The 15,486-nt window shown below is 41.3% G+C and overlaps 1 protein-coding gene and 1 long non-coding RNA gene across 2 annotated transcripts in view; one reads left to right on the top strand and one right to left on the bottom strand.

Moving 5' to 3' along the window:
• AGBL1 (AGBL carboxypeptidase 1) overlaps window positions 1-1,314 on the top strand; it is a 388,880-nt gene extending 387,566 nt beyond the window's left edge. Inside the window, exon 23 of the mRNA XM_085588337.1 lies at window positions 1,105-1,314. Within this exon, the coding sequence (XP_085444463.1) occupies window positions 1,105-1,201 (97 nt within the window). The 3' untranslated portion in view covers window positions 1,202-1,314. The remainder of the gene's footprint in view (window positions 1-1,104) is intronic.
• LOC146766542 (uncharacterized) overlaps window positions 1-15,486 on the bottom strand; it is a 32,190-nt gene that overhangs the window by 1,433 nt on the left and 15,271 nt on the right. The window lies entirely within an intron of this gene.

Here is a 15,486-nt window from a genome sequence, read left to right as displayed (position 1 = left end):
ATAAAGACACATTTTTCATGGCTGTACCTTATTGTCCTGCAATGTTTTCCCAGAATATTTTCAGGAAAATGCTCACACTGTCCTTTGTCAACTAGGAAAGCTACCTGAAAACAAGGAATGCTTTGCAGAAAAAAAAAAAAAAAAGTGTTAATTCATCACAGCACCCAAAGGTTGTCTCATTAACGTATGTAGCTATTTTCAGTTTACTGTCTAAAGAAGTAACTGCCTTAATTCAAATACAGTCATTCCACTGCAGAATTCATGGGAAACATTACACAGGTTCTCAGCTCTGACCTGAACATCTCCCTGGGTAAGGCCACGTAGAGTCCTCTGGAGGGGGAAAATTTGAATAATTACTTTATATCAGGCTATAGCTTCATAATGCGTGACATCCTGCCAGAGTTTCTGGGTGATTAATATAATTGCTACAATGGGCTTGATGAATTTTGAGACAGCAACTTTGATAGGAGCAAAGCAGCATTCCACCTACAAAAACATCTCCACAGATTCTAATCAGCTCCTGCATGGAAATTAGTTTGTTGAGCTCTCTTCCTAGTTGCCATGGGCCATATTTTTCCAAGCAGATGTAAAGCAAGCAAGGAATTGAATTGCAATGATTTCAGGTTATTTTTGGTCACATGGAAATAAGCCATTTTTCATCCCCTTGATATAGAACCGGATATACAGATATCAGCCTATTAATGCCACATTTCCTATGGACTAAACTGAGGAAAGAAGAGGAGTATCACTGAAGCATCAGTTGGGGAAAATTGCTGAAATTGAGTGGCAGATGAAGAGGATTGCATGATACCTTTATCTATGAGGAGAGAAGGAGAAGGGTGATTATGGAACATGTACAGAGGAAAAAGCAGCTGAGCTTTGAGAGACTAACATAAGCTATGGCAGTCTGCTAATATTCCTGAAGGCTCTATTAACAACAGGATTATTTTTCCACAGATGATCATCTGTTCTGTTTTAGATTAATATCTACCAAAGTCATATGTTGGGCATCTGGCTCCTTTGTGCTTCTTCTCTAGAAGGACAAGTTAGAAGGGGGATTTTGCTTTCTAATACAGCTTACAAAAGCTTTCCTGTTCCACACAGGCAGAGGAAAAAAAATGAGAGGCAGCTGAAGGGGAGAGGATTGATCCTGGAATACTCCAGTCCTGATTCATCTTCCTGGAGAAATTGCGAGGCATAGAGAAGAATCTGATGCAAGGAGCCCAGGATGATGCAAAAGTGGTGGAAGGATCTGTCAGTAATGGGAGAAGCTGGGACATCACAGCTGATTGTCTGATACACTTTTAAAACTCTACCAGGTTTACCTTCACCCTTTTTTTGATCTTTAAGTGCTGTGTGGTATATCTTTCTGAAGATGGTGCAGGATGAATGGGGGAGCATGCAGATATAAATTATAAGCACTAGTAAAAAAGGAAAGAATCACTTCACTAAAGATGTCTAGACATTACAAAAAGTAATTAGTCAGGTTTAAGATTCTGCCAGCAAATACACATAGCAGGAAACACAAACATAAGGAGAGCAAGAGCCACCAGGCTTCACTTCATCAGGACTAATTAAAGTGTTCTTCCAAGTCCTTAAAGAGATTGACTATGACAGCAATTTCAAATAAGATGCATCAGGCCAAAGAGGTGGATCAGACTGAACCCAGAAGCAGCTCTGCATTGTCAAATCCCATTCCGATGTGTTCAGTGAAGAACATCCAAAGCCAAGGGAAGTAAGGCCAAAGACAAGGCCAATGGATGCTCTCTAGCAAATTTATCTTACCATGTCTTTTGGTGGGAAGGTCTCAGCTGTCTGCAAGGTCCTACCTGTGCCCCTCATGCCCATGTCACTGCTCATGCCCTGGAGTTTTGCTGCCACATGGTACAGCCACGAAGGACCACAGGTGATTTGGAAGCTACAGTTGTGAACATGTCATGAAATATGATATAAAATTCCAATTCCATAAAGGAGGCAAATGAAGTTTGTGCAGGCAATCCTATACTTTCTGAAGTTTTGACTTTGAAGCCAATAAATGCAAATATGTATGTGTATAATATAAATACATCAAAACTACAGTCACAGGTTGGGCCAAAATCAGGTTGGCAGCTTCCCTTTAAACAGTTTTATGGATCATTAAGTACTTCACAGGAGGCTGACTACACCAACTATGCTTTATTGATAGTCGAAAGTTTTTTGCCTGAAACAAAACAATTATTCATGTTTACAAGAGGCTGGAACAAGCTGCCCCAGACCAATGTCCCCTCCAAACATATGCAGACTCAAAATTCAGTCTCACATGTATTAATTGATGCATTTTGCTGTTCACCCAGGATTATAATATTCTGTTGGATGCTTTCTTTAAACAGGTTAGCACAACTGTTTTCCTGGGAAGGGCTTTGGCAGGCAAAAAGGCAGGATTTTTCACATGTGCTCCAACAAAATGTCAGCATATTCATGTAAGTAATACATATTCTTCTAAGAAAATCAATGAAAATTAGCCTATCTCACCAGCACAGCCAACCTTCAGAGTGTGTCAGTGTATCACACTTTCACATGAAGTTCTAAGTTCAGGGGCAGAATGAATAATACAGGATATTTTTATTTACTGCCTTCCATCTCAGATAACTAACACACCAGTAAAACTCTGGAGATTCAATGCTACAAATCCCCAGAAAGTCCTTTATGTATTGCAAATACTGTCAAGGGAAACAAAGATGAGGTAGAGTATATAAAAAGTGGTAATTCACTTGGCCCTTAGCTCATCACTGAATACAGAGGAGGTAGCTGAAACTGGCTCTGGCAAAATCATGATCATTAGACCAGCAGATGACCAAATAATTTTAACACTCACTGCAGCACTAGCCCATTCTAAAAAATCTGATTTTGTCATTTAGCCAGCGCTAATCTGCTAACAACAGAATGAAAATGGTCATCCAGCCCTAAATGTTCTGGTGAAATATATGTAAGATTTTCTTGCATCACTATGACATTCCTCACAACCCAGGGCAAAATCAGAAAAAAATCCCTGAACAGGTAAGTGGAATATACAAAATATTTTTCTCCTTGTATGGAAGCCTTTCTGTAAAGAAGCTAAATCTGGGAAGCTTCTAAAGTGATAAATCAGTTATGAAACGGTAACTCTCATTACAGGCTGTCCACTTAATTATTTGACAAGTTAATTAATCTCCAAGCAACTATAGAACTGCTGTTTCCTCAGTAAGCGATGGAAACAAACTTTGGCAGATCCCACAGGTCTTGGCACCACAGTATCAACAGGACTCTACAAAGTTATGTATAATAGACATTAAGTGAGGTCAAATTGCTTCTGTAGGAGTAGCTGGAACTGCTTATTGCCTGAAGGTGTTTATGTTGCTAATTATTTCATTGCAGATAATTATGGTTTGCCAGTTTAGTTGTGGCTCAGCTTTCACAAGATGCCTCTTTTCCCCTCAGAAAGCCATCGCATCATGGTAGGAAAGGAAAGAGCCTCCTGCCTCCTTAGAACAATGCCACTGTCTGCCTCTCCTCAAGAGACAACACAATTGCAGCTGACACAATAATTGATGATGAAGTTTTCTAGTGGGAAAGATGGACACACATTATTATCCCATCAATCTTGTTCCACACGGTGCCTTGTGCTGCTGGTTTTTCATACCATGGAGCAAATTGACTGAAGGATGCTGAGCAGTCGGCCTGCGCTCCCAGGGGTACCCCGTGATGGAGAAAGGGCAACGTGCAGGGCACAAGGAGAAAGGTGAGACTAGAGAAAAGATCACTCAGTGTGAACTGAAGCCAAATTTACTTCCACCACGTTCTTTACCTGCTCATGTCTCCATTAACAGCATCAATTCCCAAGAAACAGGACCTCATCCAACACCAGCTCATGCACTGCATGAGCAATGTTTGACCATTAGCAGCCACTGTCCCTTGTTCATACCCAGTTCTACCTGAGTGCAATCACAGATACCTACCAGGTCTGTAAGCACATGGAAACTCCAATTGAAATGTGTTATGTATATATTAGAGAACTTTCCACTCATCAAAACTAATTTTAGGTTTCCAGAGAAAAGGAGGCTCAAGGAAAACCTTACCACTCTCTACAACTCCCTGGCAGGAGGTGAAGGTCAGGCTCTTCTCCCAGGCAGCAAGTGGCAGGACAAGAGAACTGACTCAAGCTGTGCCAGGGGAGGTTCAGGTCGAACATCAGGAAGAATTTATTCACTGAAAGGGTGGCCAGGCTTTGAAACACACTGGCCAAGGACTGGTATAGTCACCTGCTCTGGAGGTGCCCAAGAAATGACTGGATGTGGATCTTTGTGCTGTGTTTTATTTGGAATGGAGGTGTTTGGTAAAAGGTTGGACTCAATGTCTTGGAGGTCCTTTCTAGCCTTAACAATTCTATGATTCCTAAAATCTGCTCTCTTCATAGATACATAAAAGACACCTGATTTCTACCTGTCCACTTTTTTTCTGAATACCTGAGCAGAAAATTATTTTCTTTGGTAGATGACAACAATACGATTAGTAGACAAATATAATTGCATATTTTGTTAAAAAATAAAAATAAATAAAGCCACTAAAATATAGTGTTTGGCACAGCTGCATTATTCCTGTAATGAATAATCACTAAAGATATTATTGTGGATGCAGTTACCATGCAGCAATGTGAATAAAATTCTTTAGATGGAAAATTGTACTTCAAGAAAATGTATGCAATAGTACAACTGTATTATTGCCCATTAATATGTATTAGTTCAATGAAAAATGCCTGACTGAGCTGGTTTACATAGATTAGGATGGCAGGCAGTGAAAGGAAGCACTTGGACTTGGTTAAATGGGCTGTGAAGATAGGAGGAACTCCAATCCAAAGCAGAGGAGCAAACCACCAAGATAGGCTGTCCAGTTCCGTTGGTATGATTTGTTCCCTCTCTCATTCATATCAGTGTTTTTATTATGACAAATAATCAGCATTCTCTGCTCCTGATGCATTAGCTCTACTCAGTCCTCTTGAATCTGTATTTAAAAGCTTTCTATTTAAAAATAATAAAATAAGATAATTCTTCCCAAGGTGGCTATTTAGCAGGAATCATCTCATTTGCTTTAGTGTCTCCAGGAGGCAGAATTGGAGCTCCTGACAGGCTTGTCATTGTCAAGACAAGCTTATTTGAGCCTAAAATACTGAAATAATTCACTCCTTGCTCTAACTTCTGCAGGCTTTTTTCCAGCTCCCCAAAGTGCACTGAGTGGGGCATTCCCACAGCCCTGGGGGAGCTTTCACTGAGACATATCCAGTGTTCCAAATGATGCCAGATGCATCCTTCTGTCCAGCCATGCTTAGTTACACATATACAAACCAACAATTTTGCTTTCCCTTCTGGCTAACAGCCTTGTTATGAGACAAACTATTATGGCAGTCATATGCTCAGCATAAGATGTAGTTTTCCCTGAGTTTATTTAAAAACATTCAATTCAGTGCCTCTCTCAGCCCCACCCTCTACACCAAGTCCCATTTCTACTGTGGGGCTGGATGACACCTTCCTTTTCCCCTGCCTGTGCAAAAGGGGAGGCAATATTGGTGAGGGCTTAAATGAGGAAAAGCAAAACACTCACTCCAGAGGTGGCCTTGGTTGGAGGACAAGGTGCAAATTTGAGTCACCAGGCATGGGGTGTAAGGAAGGAAAAAGAACCAAAAGAACTTGGGGGGCCTTTGGACTCAACTTTACTGAAATACCAATAAACAACAGACATTTGGAAGCAAAATATGCATGTATTGTAGAAATAGACATGTATCCTGTGTGATTTTGACCCTAAGAACTTGTTGCATAGCATTTTCATATTGGAACACCAGGATGTAAACATGCCTTAAAGATACAAAGTTAAAAAAGAGATCCTTAGGTTTAGAAAAAGATATTTATGTATGACCCAGTAGGTCAAAAAGGTTGTTCAAATCAGTGAAAAATTATATTATAAATGACTACAGAAGATTTAGTGTCTTCATTCCCCAAATAACCTCATAAATTGTATGTCTGATCCTCTGTCTTGACCACATCCTCATCCAATTTCATCTGCCTTGTATAAAACTTAGTAACTTCTCAACAAACACAGCTGACCAGCAAGAGTGGGTTCATGTAGTATGTTAAATCCCTTCTCTCCAATAAATTGTGATGAGATCTTTAATGACCACTCCTCATCTAGGAATATTTAAAATTATGAGACTGAGGTGATTCTTTCCACCATGTTTTTATGCACTTTGTTCCCATGGCCCTAGTGACATTCTAATAACTGTATTGAATTTTGGGCTATTCAAGGGATTTTGCTATTATTTATTAGAAAGGATTGATTTGTCTCTCATGTGAAAGAATATATGTAAAATTGAGTTTGCTTGTGGTTATTTCTTTGTTCAATGTCTCTGATATGATCATGGCTTCATAACAACTTCAATATATTATTGCCAGAAGTATCATAAAACAGGGAGACATTATCCTTCATGTCATAATTTTTCCTCTGCTGAATAAACTCAAAAGCTTATTTTTGTTTGTTTGTTTATCGATCCTTACTTTGGAACACAGTAAATTAATGCTGCTAAACAAGAGGCCAATTTCCCTTGTAGTTTCACCAAAATGGACTTCAATTAGCTATGCTTCTATGGCTGTGTTATGATGCTTTCATAAGTGGGTTATGACATTGACAACAAATCAGTGAAACTTAAGCTCCTGTTATTATCAACTCTGAGGTAAAAATTGTACATGCCTTTATCCCTACATAATGGGAGCTTCAGCCAGTGTGGTCAGAAATAGCACTGACATGAAATACCTGCAAGTTATGTCAGCATTGTAAGACAGACCAGTCACAAAATAAGTCTGGAAAATAGAGGAAAGGAAAAAAATATAAAAACAAAAAATACATTTCCTAATTTCTGCCTTCCCATTGCTCCAGCTGTGCAGCAACATGATATTTGTGACTCACGGTCTGACATGTCCTCAAAGCCAGTCTGCCGTGGTTAGAATTAGACACCCATGGCCACATGAGGAGATTGTTTCCTTCTGCTACTATTTCACAGTAGAAAACATGAACAGGGAGCCTTCATGCACTAGCTCTTTCCGTAAGACAGTGAGGGGTTATGGAACAAATTTAGTTGATGGCAAGTTCAAAACGTTCATCAGGAGATTACTCTGCATTGCCACGAGGTGTTGTGGATGCTAAATTTTTATATGGGTTTTAAAAGTGTCTGGACAAATAAGGAGAGGAAATTCTGTAAGGAATTATTAAATATAACAATAGCAGCTCTGGTTGGGGAAGTCCCTCACCTGTAAGCTGCCTGTCAGAATGAAAGGTGCTCTGACACTATTCACAGCCAATTTGCTGCTAGTGGCCAGGCTTAGAAGGTGCTTGATAAAAATAACATCACAGCTAATCTTTAAATGAGTCCTCACTTCCATAGCAGGGACTATGGACAGAGAATGCCTTTCCTGACGAAAGGCTGAAATTGCTGTAAAATGCAGCAGCATTATTGCAATGTCTTCCTCTTGGAGATGGCAGGGACAGAGCTCTGAGTGCCAGGGAATCCCTTTCCCAGTCTGCTGTTCTTAAGCTTGTAGCAGATCATCCTGATTTAATTTTACTTGGGTTTGCTCTATTTTTATATTTACACTGCTCACTGTGCATTATCCTCATGTCTACTAAGTGGATGCCCAGTTCAGGGGGTAAAATTCATATTTTATAGGAGAGAATAGAGGATGCATTGTCTGTGTCTTTATAGTAATCTCTATTTACTTCACTGATGCCAATCTCACATCTTGTCCCCTACCACTCAAAAAAATCACCCTTTAAAGCTTTTTTTTAATCCTATTTTGAAATATTTTATTGCTATTCAAAGATTATCCCTTTGTCTTGTCTTATTTATTTTTCTTTCTTCTTTTTTTTTCAGCTAATGGCTAAACAGCTGCAGCAGCATGCAACTTCGGAGCTCCCTGCTGCTGTTCTCAGAAACGAAACAATCTGTACTTAAACCAATTTGCTTGTAAATTCCTGCTTCCCTGCCTCCAGCCTGCTAAACTGTTCATGCCCATCATGCCAATCTGTTTTTCCAATGCAGAGATCACTCCATCAGTGCCAGCAAACCCCCTACAAACTAACGCTGCAGGCTGTGCCCAGGGAAGGAGAAATGATGTCTCTGAGCTCATCAGCTAACTACATTTTATTGGAGCAACACAATTTAGATTGACCACTGTGGTCTGGTTTAAAGGCAAGGTTATTTTAAAGGGGGAATAATACATCCCTGTTGTTGGGGTGCAGGATTTACCTCTGGAGTCCATATTAAAAGGAATGTCATGGCACTAAGGGAGTTGTGAATATTGTATTTCAGTCTGAGAGCAATGTACCTAACTGCAATGCAAAAATATGTGCTAGAAATCAACTTGAACTGGTAAGATATGAGACACTGGGAATGAACATAAATAATTCTAAGCCAAGGTACCAGCAGGGGACTGACAAAACATATAACCAAGAGACTGGCTGTTTGCTTCCTTTTTCATACTGTTTTATGATTTCATTTCTCTGTGCTGATTAAAAAGGGACTAAAAAACAATGCTGGAGACTGAATATTTTGGGCATGTGCTGCTCCAGTCTCCCCCAAACAACTCTGCCACAACCAATCCCTTTCTATCTTTAAATTAGCAGGTTTTTAGAATACATTTCCCCTAACTGACATTCAATATTCTGGTGGAATGCAATTCTCCTCTGAAATCTAAGCTGATTATGTTTGTGAGTATCTTTTACCAATAGATTTCTTCTTTAGGTTAAAGTGCTCTTGCCTCTTCCTGGTGTTTACAACACTATATAATTCAATTTTTAGGCTCTGTAGGCCAGGTCCTCCTAATTCTGATAGTAGAAATCTCCATTCTTTTCAGCCACGTTGTCCTGTTCTCCAACTGCTCCATGTTAAATCCCTCCTTCCTGATCAGCAGACAGCACATCAGGAAATCAGACCTTGCTCATCAGCATCCATACCTCTTCAAGTAGAACCAGCTGCTATACTCAAATCCCATATTGACTTTTTAAGGGTAACACCTTATTGATGGCTCATCAATTGTTACACCTATGTTCTTCTTCTCACACGTCATTGCCAAGTGATAGATCACAGTAAAGAATATCACTACTGTTACCTAAATATATGGCACAGCAGTGTGTACTAATAGATCCCACCCTGTTTTCTCTTGTTCCAGCTCTCAAAATCACCTAACTCTTCTTACAATGTTCCAACACTTCTTCCCATTTGTAAAGTTTTCCAGGTTTGTACCCACAGGTGCAAATGTTAAATGCACTTTTATACACTGAATGTATAAGAGTATTCATGAGAGCTTAAACCAGGTTAGACATCTGGAAGTCCTTTTAGGATTGGCATTCCTATCTTGTTTTCAACCTGATGCTTCTCCCTTTATACAAACCTATTGTTGCTTCCCCTTCAGCTGTTTCTTTGTTTGCCTTACAGTTCCTGTGCTAAACCCCAGATCTGCCAGCAAAACTAATCATTTCTCATGCAGCACCATATCGAATGCTTTACTGAAATCCAGATAGATTAAATCTACTGCTTTTCCTTTGTCTAGAAAATCAATTATCTTATCAAAGAATGATATCGAGTTAGTCTGGCACTCTCTGAGTCTTTGTTAAACCTATCTAACATTTTATCCCATTCTGTGTTTACCTCCATGTCTCTAATTATTCTCTCCTTAAGAATTTGCTTGCAAGCCTTTGTGCGAGCATCTCCATTTGTGATCCAAGTGGTTTTGACCTTGGTTTGCAGGGACCCTACTCATTGTTCAAATTCCAGATGCAAGTGCCTGTACAGTATCAGGATGTGCCCTCAAAAGTATCTGTGCAGGAATGCAGAAGGAGAACTAGAGCAATGAATGGATAAAATCATCAGGAATTCATGAAGATGTAAGGGAAGCCTCATAAATTTTTGCACTGTACTTACGCTGTTTTTTTAGATCACTGCCAAAACAGCTGCCCCTGGGCAGATATTTTAATAGTTTCCTGATGAGGATGATCTGAGGTTACCCTGTTTCCACCAAAATGTACATTGCACTAAAAGAAAAGGGTCTCAGAGGGTGAAGATTCTGCCACAAATAAGCATCTATAAATCTACTGAGATCGACTGAATTATGTCCTTTCATCTGCTCTGTCTCTGGTGTCCTAGCCAAATCCCACAGGGAAATTCAGGTGTGACAACAGCATCTTCAACCCTTCAGAACAGGACTAGTAACTGGTTTTGCTGGGGAACACCTCAGAGAGAAATATTGTTGGTTCTTTACCTCTCTTCTCTTGTCACTCTTCTGTCCCATGAAATATATTATCATTGTCATACGAAGGCTGCTATAAATGAAACTCTTTCACTGCTGCCATTATAAGCCCTACTTTTAAACAGTTTATCATTCAAAAGCAAAGATTCATTTTCTCCCCTCGTCACAATTGATGCTGGATGTAAAAGTTCAGGCACAAGCTACTGTCAAAGATAAACTTCTGAATTTTAAACACAGCTATGAGCATTCTTGAGCTGAAATGGACCAAGAAGACTCGAGTATAAAGAGACACTATAGGCATTTCAGCCTATGAAGTCAGAAGCAGTGCTAGAGTGCAAACTTGAGTCAAAAATACTGAATATTGTAACGATCCTTTATCCTGCAAACAGTCTTAGCTCAATTCTCACAGTCGGCCTCCTTCAGAGTTTGGAAGATACATGAACTAGATCTGTTTTTGTAATCTGTGCTCATAGAAAAAGAAATTATCTCAGCACTTCCTAAAGCAGGCAGATATACAAAGATTTCCAGGAACCACAAGGAGACAAAGAGCAGAACACCGTGTCAATAACTCCACATAAATTTAAATCTCTGTGCAAGCCTTTGGATTCTATGGGAATGAACAGAGGGGAGAGCGATCCAGGAATGAAAGGGAGAAATTTGACCTGCAGCACAAATGGATGATCTGGTGGTCAAAGAGTAAATGTGGGATAGTCCAGCAGCAGTTAACCTCCCGGTGTCTGGATTTCTTACCCCTAAAATGATAGTAATGATACTTGCCTTTGTGAAGTACTTTGAGATCTGTGGTGGAAAAGTGATGTACAAAGACAGGCATTGTTATTTCAAAGGAACAGGGAATAGCAGGTATCATAGATCTGGAATTATACAATAGACAAATATTGGAAGGGGAACAGTGTGAGTCAGCTGTACCCTACAGTTTGTTGTAGCTTAAATAACATTGGTGGCTTTCCTGTCCAAGTGCAGTATTTCAGGTAATTACTCTGTTGCTTGCTTATCAGGGAGAAGATTAGAAATAATTTATTTTGTTGGAAAGATATAATTAGAGCCAAACAAAATAACCTGGTATAGAACAATTAGCAAATTCACTTACTGTGTGCAGTTTTCCTAGAGAAACTCTCAAACACTTTTGTTCATTTGGAATATTTACCACTTTTTTCAGGCATCAGTGCCTTTCTGTAACACCAACGCAAGTCACCCTGTGGGGTAAACGCTTTTCCTTCCCCCAAATATCTACATATTTCCTTGATGAAGATGGTGTGTTTCATGTGATTCCTCATCAGGCTGAGCACACCCATACCTGCTTCTCACATGCCACTTCCAGTCTGCCCCAGGAAACTGTCTTGGGGCAGCCTCATCCTTGCTGAACCCCTGCTGCTTCCAGGGGTTGTGCCTGGTTTTACATTTTGCCTCCTTTCATCTTCCCCTGTGCTCCAGACCACTGCTTGCTGAGGGAAACCAGAATGAAGTGCAGCTGAGCAGATTAATATCCCTCATGAAGGAATATTGGGAATATGCCATTGTACAGACTGGATGCTGTGTGACAAGAGAAGAAAATCAAAGTGAAAAGCACATGCATCAGAGAGACAGCAAGCCAGGGCCCTTTGATTACTCTGTACAAAGTAGGCCTGGGAAAAATCAGAGGGAATTTTGTCCGAGCAGTGACACTAAGGTCAGGGCACAGCTCACACCATTAACAAGCCCAAGCAGAGCACATCACAGAGCAAATCTCATGGAAGCAGGCTGATGGCCTGCAGGAGGTGTAGTGCAAGCAAAATCACTGCAATGCATTCAGTGCTGTGTTGTAAGTCCAGAATAACTTCACCAGTGCTACCACATGGTCCTCTTTACATCCCTGACCTCATGGCCGTGGCTCAAGAAGTCTTTCAGTTGTATAGGCATCTAAAGGCAGGCAAAAATTTCAACCTTTGGAGATGCTGGGAACAGCAGTGAGCAGGCAGGGGAGAAGGATGCACATATGCACTGGCTGCCCTGGTGAGCCACCATCCCCGCTGTCCCCTGCTGTCCTGCCGGCTGCAGCACCAAGCTCCAGCTGGCAAATTGCCACCTAACGCCTGCACAATCACGGGCATTTCAAGTGGCTTTCGAAATCCCTATCTGGATAATGATGGAGCGGGCACATCAGGCCAGGACACCCCGCTGAGCTAAGTACAGCTCTGAGGAGCAGTGTGGGGGAGATGAGGCAGCTGGGAAAAGCAGTTCCAGCAGGGTGATGTAGACCAGGCAGTGCTTCCTTCCCTCCATGTGCTCCCAAATCCTGCCCTGGGCAAGGCACCATGAGGTGTCTGTGGTTAGAGGACATGGAGAGATTGGCTTCTTCACCTCCAGGCTTTTCTCATCCATACCCACCCAGAAAAGGGATTGCTGCTGGCTGATGGCCAGTGGTGCTCCCTCCACCCTGCAGGCTGGGAAATCAGCATCTGCCCTGCCTTTCCAACTCATCCCAATCCTCCTCTGCAAAACCCGTGTGGCTCCTCCATCTGCACAATTGTGCTACTCTGGGAAACCACTTTTCCCCCACCCATCCGCTTCTTTCGCTTATACTTCACATAAGGAAGTAAGAAACACTTGGGATAAAGTACAAAACATTCTCATAAAATTTGTATTACTCCCTTCAGCCCTTCTCCCCAGATTGAAACTAAATATAGCAAAAGCCAGTCTGCTGGTTGGAACAAACACAAATAGCTGAAATAAAGGTATGACAAATCAAGGCCAGGTTGCTCTCATCCTGCCTTCTGGATGAGGTGACTGTTGTCTATCTATGATGACACAAGCAGGAATTTTATGCTCTAAATTGCAAGGGATTCATGATCACTGAACAGAGACATTACTGCAGAGCCTAGGGGTGGTTTGCAGAAACTTTAGCTAAAACAGCTCTGCACTCTGTCCAAGAAACAGCTGCCTGATCTCCTGCATTTGTAGAATCATTTTTAGATCAGAAAGACATTTTGGGATTATCTTCTTTCAGTGGGCAATGCAGATTTGGTAACAGCAACTTTTTTCAAATTTATATCTGCTTCACTGAATCCTTCTCAGAGGCTAAAAGGGGAATTTCGAAACTTCATTTTGACATTGAATATGTTACTCAGATCCAAATGTTTCATTTTGCCACTTTCAAAGAAAATGTTTTGATCTTCCCTTTGCAAATTTAGTTTGGTTAGAATTTGCCTTACATTTTGTTTTGAAAAGTGTGCTCATTATCCAGCTGTTACTTCTCTTAAAGAGACAAAAGAAATGCTTTGCCCAAACCAAGATGTTGCTATCTTTGCTTTACTTTTGGCAGGGGAAGAAAACAATGGGAAACAATACAGAAGTGTTCTTGCTAGTGAACCAAAAATTCAATTATTCTCATTTCAGTAAAAGTCTTGTCTACAGAAGGAGATGAGTGTTCAGCACACATTTACAACCCAACCTGTTGCATAATACTACCCCCAGATGGATCCCCTCCCTTGAGGGCAACATTAAACATTAGAAGTTAAGTTTTCCCAATCAAAGGCAGATTGAGGCTTGGATTCAGTCCACTTCCCTTACCTCACCCAAAATCTCAGTTGCCATCTGCACATGCTTGTTTCTTTCCTCTGGGTACCCAGGGATTCTGGGCCAACCATACATCAATCAGGTACTTGGGTGAAGACCCAGAAGAAAGGAATCCAAGCCTTTGGTGCCCATAAAGGAAGTCCTCCAGGGCTGGGGACTACATGACTGCATTTTGGACCGATTGTTAGAGCATCAGTGATACTACAAAACAAAACCAAAATACAATCTGCAGATTTTGGCACAACACCCTTCCTGTGAGGTTAGGCTGCCTCAGGAAGGTTATAGAGTAGTTTCTCATTAACTCCTCCATCAACACTTAGACCAAACCAGGGGGAAGAGAGGATATGGAGAATGTTCAAGCAATTTTCCACAAATCAAGGCCTTTATCTGAGTAGGTCTTGCTGCATTTACACCCGCTGAGAAAAGTCACTTAGGAAGATACTCCTGGCTGAAAGGCTACTATCACCATCAGGCTAATTCTGTGAGCTCAAATAATGATCCTAGACTTGCCATTGGGGCGTGAGTAACATCTTCTGCAGTAGGAAAAATGTAATATTGCCCTTCAGAATTTAAGAATCCCAGAAAATAAGGATTTATTTTTTTTAACTACTAATCTATTTCCCAGTCTACACCACTCTTGTTTATGCCTGAAACCTTCCTGCTTCTGACTCATCTCCATGCATGCTCCACCTTGTGCATGGGATGAAACCTTAGCCCCATCAAGTCCTGTCATCCAGAATGTAGTCTGACAGGGACTGCCAAACCTCCCGGGGAGGCTGTGAGTGCAAGCAGCTGCTAACGAAGGGAACTGCATGGAAATCCATACTCTGGCCTGCACACTGTCAACACATCACCCTTAACACACAAGAGATGCTCTTTTGTTGGTCTGGCTGAGGCAACACCAGTGCCCCTCCCTGGCAGAGCTGAGAGTGCAGGGAGGCAAATGCAGAGCTGCTTTCCTCCTGCTCATGGCCCCATCCAGGTCCTGTTTTCCCATCGACAGCAGAGCCTGCAGCAGGCAAGGGTGGAGGCTCTCTGCTCTGTGGTGCTACGCTACTGCCTCATCCCCATCAAGCTCAGAAGTCAGCAAGTCACAAGAGGCTGGCACTTCTCATACTGATTTTTTTCCAGTAGCTCACTCTGCTTTATCCATGGAAATCACAGCAAGTGCGCTGTGCCAAGTCCTGATCCCACTGAAGTCAGTGATGGAGCTCCAGCTGACCCCAGTGGGGCTGGGGTTTAAGTAGCACCATGTAATCTTGTGCAGTTTATGAAGCATATGTGCATTCTCTCCCTGCACGGCTATTTGACTTTCACACTCTTGATGGAAATGTGTCTTTATAAATTTACAAATAGCGCAGCAGCTGTGTGTTTATGTAACCTCATTTGAGGGCCACATGTATTCTCACCCTTGTGCTATTAATATTTATACTGTCACAACCACATACACACAAATACCTCACATAAATACACATGCATGCAGTGGAACAATAAAGAAAATAGATTAAAGCCCCTTATGAGTCAGCCATGCCTTTGCAAAATTCCATGGGAAGGCAGATCTATGTTCTTGAAAGAGATTGTGAAGAAAGTTTTTGCTAGATCCTGGTGA

This window comes from Lonchura striata, chromosome 10 (genome assembly GCF_050655825.1).
Source record: "Lonchura striata isolate lonStrDom1 chromosome 10, ASM5065582v1, whole genome shotgun sequence".
NCBI classification, from domain to species: Eukaryota; Metazoa; Chordata; class Aves; order Passeriformes; family Estrildidae; genus Lonchura; species Lonchura striata.
The sequence above is the reverse complement of the archived record's forward strand: the minus strand, read 5'-3'. Positions and strand labels throughout refer to the sequence as shown.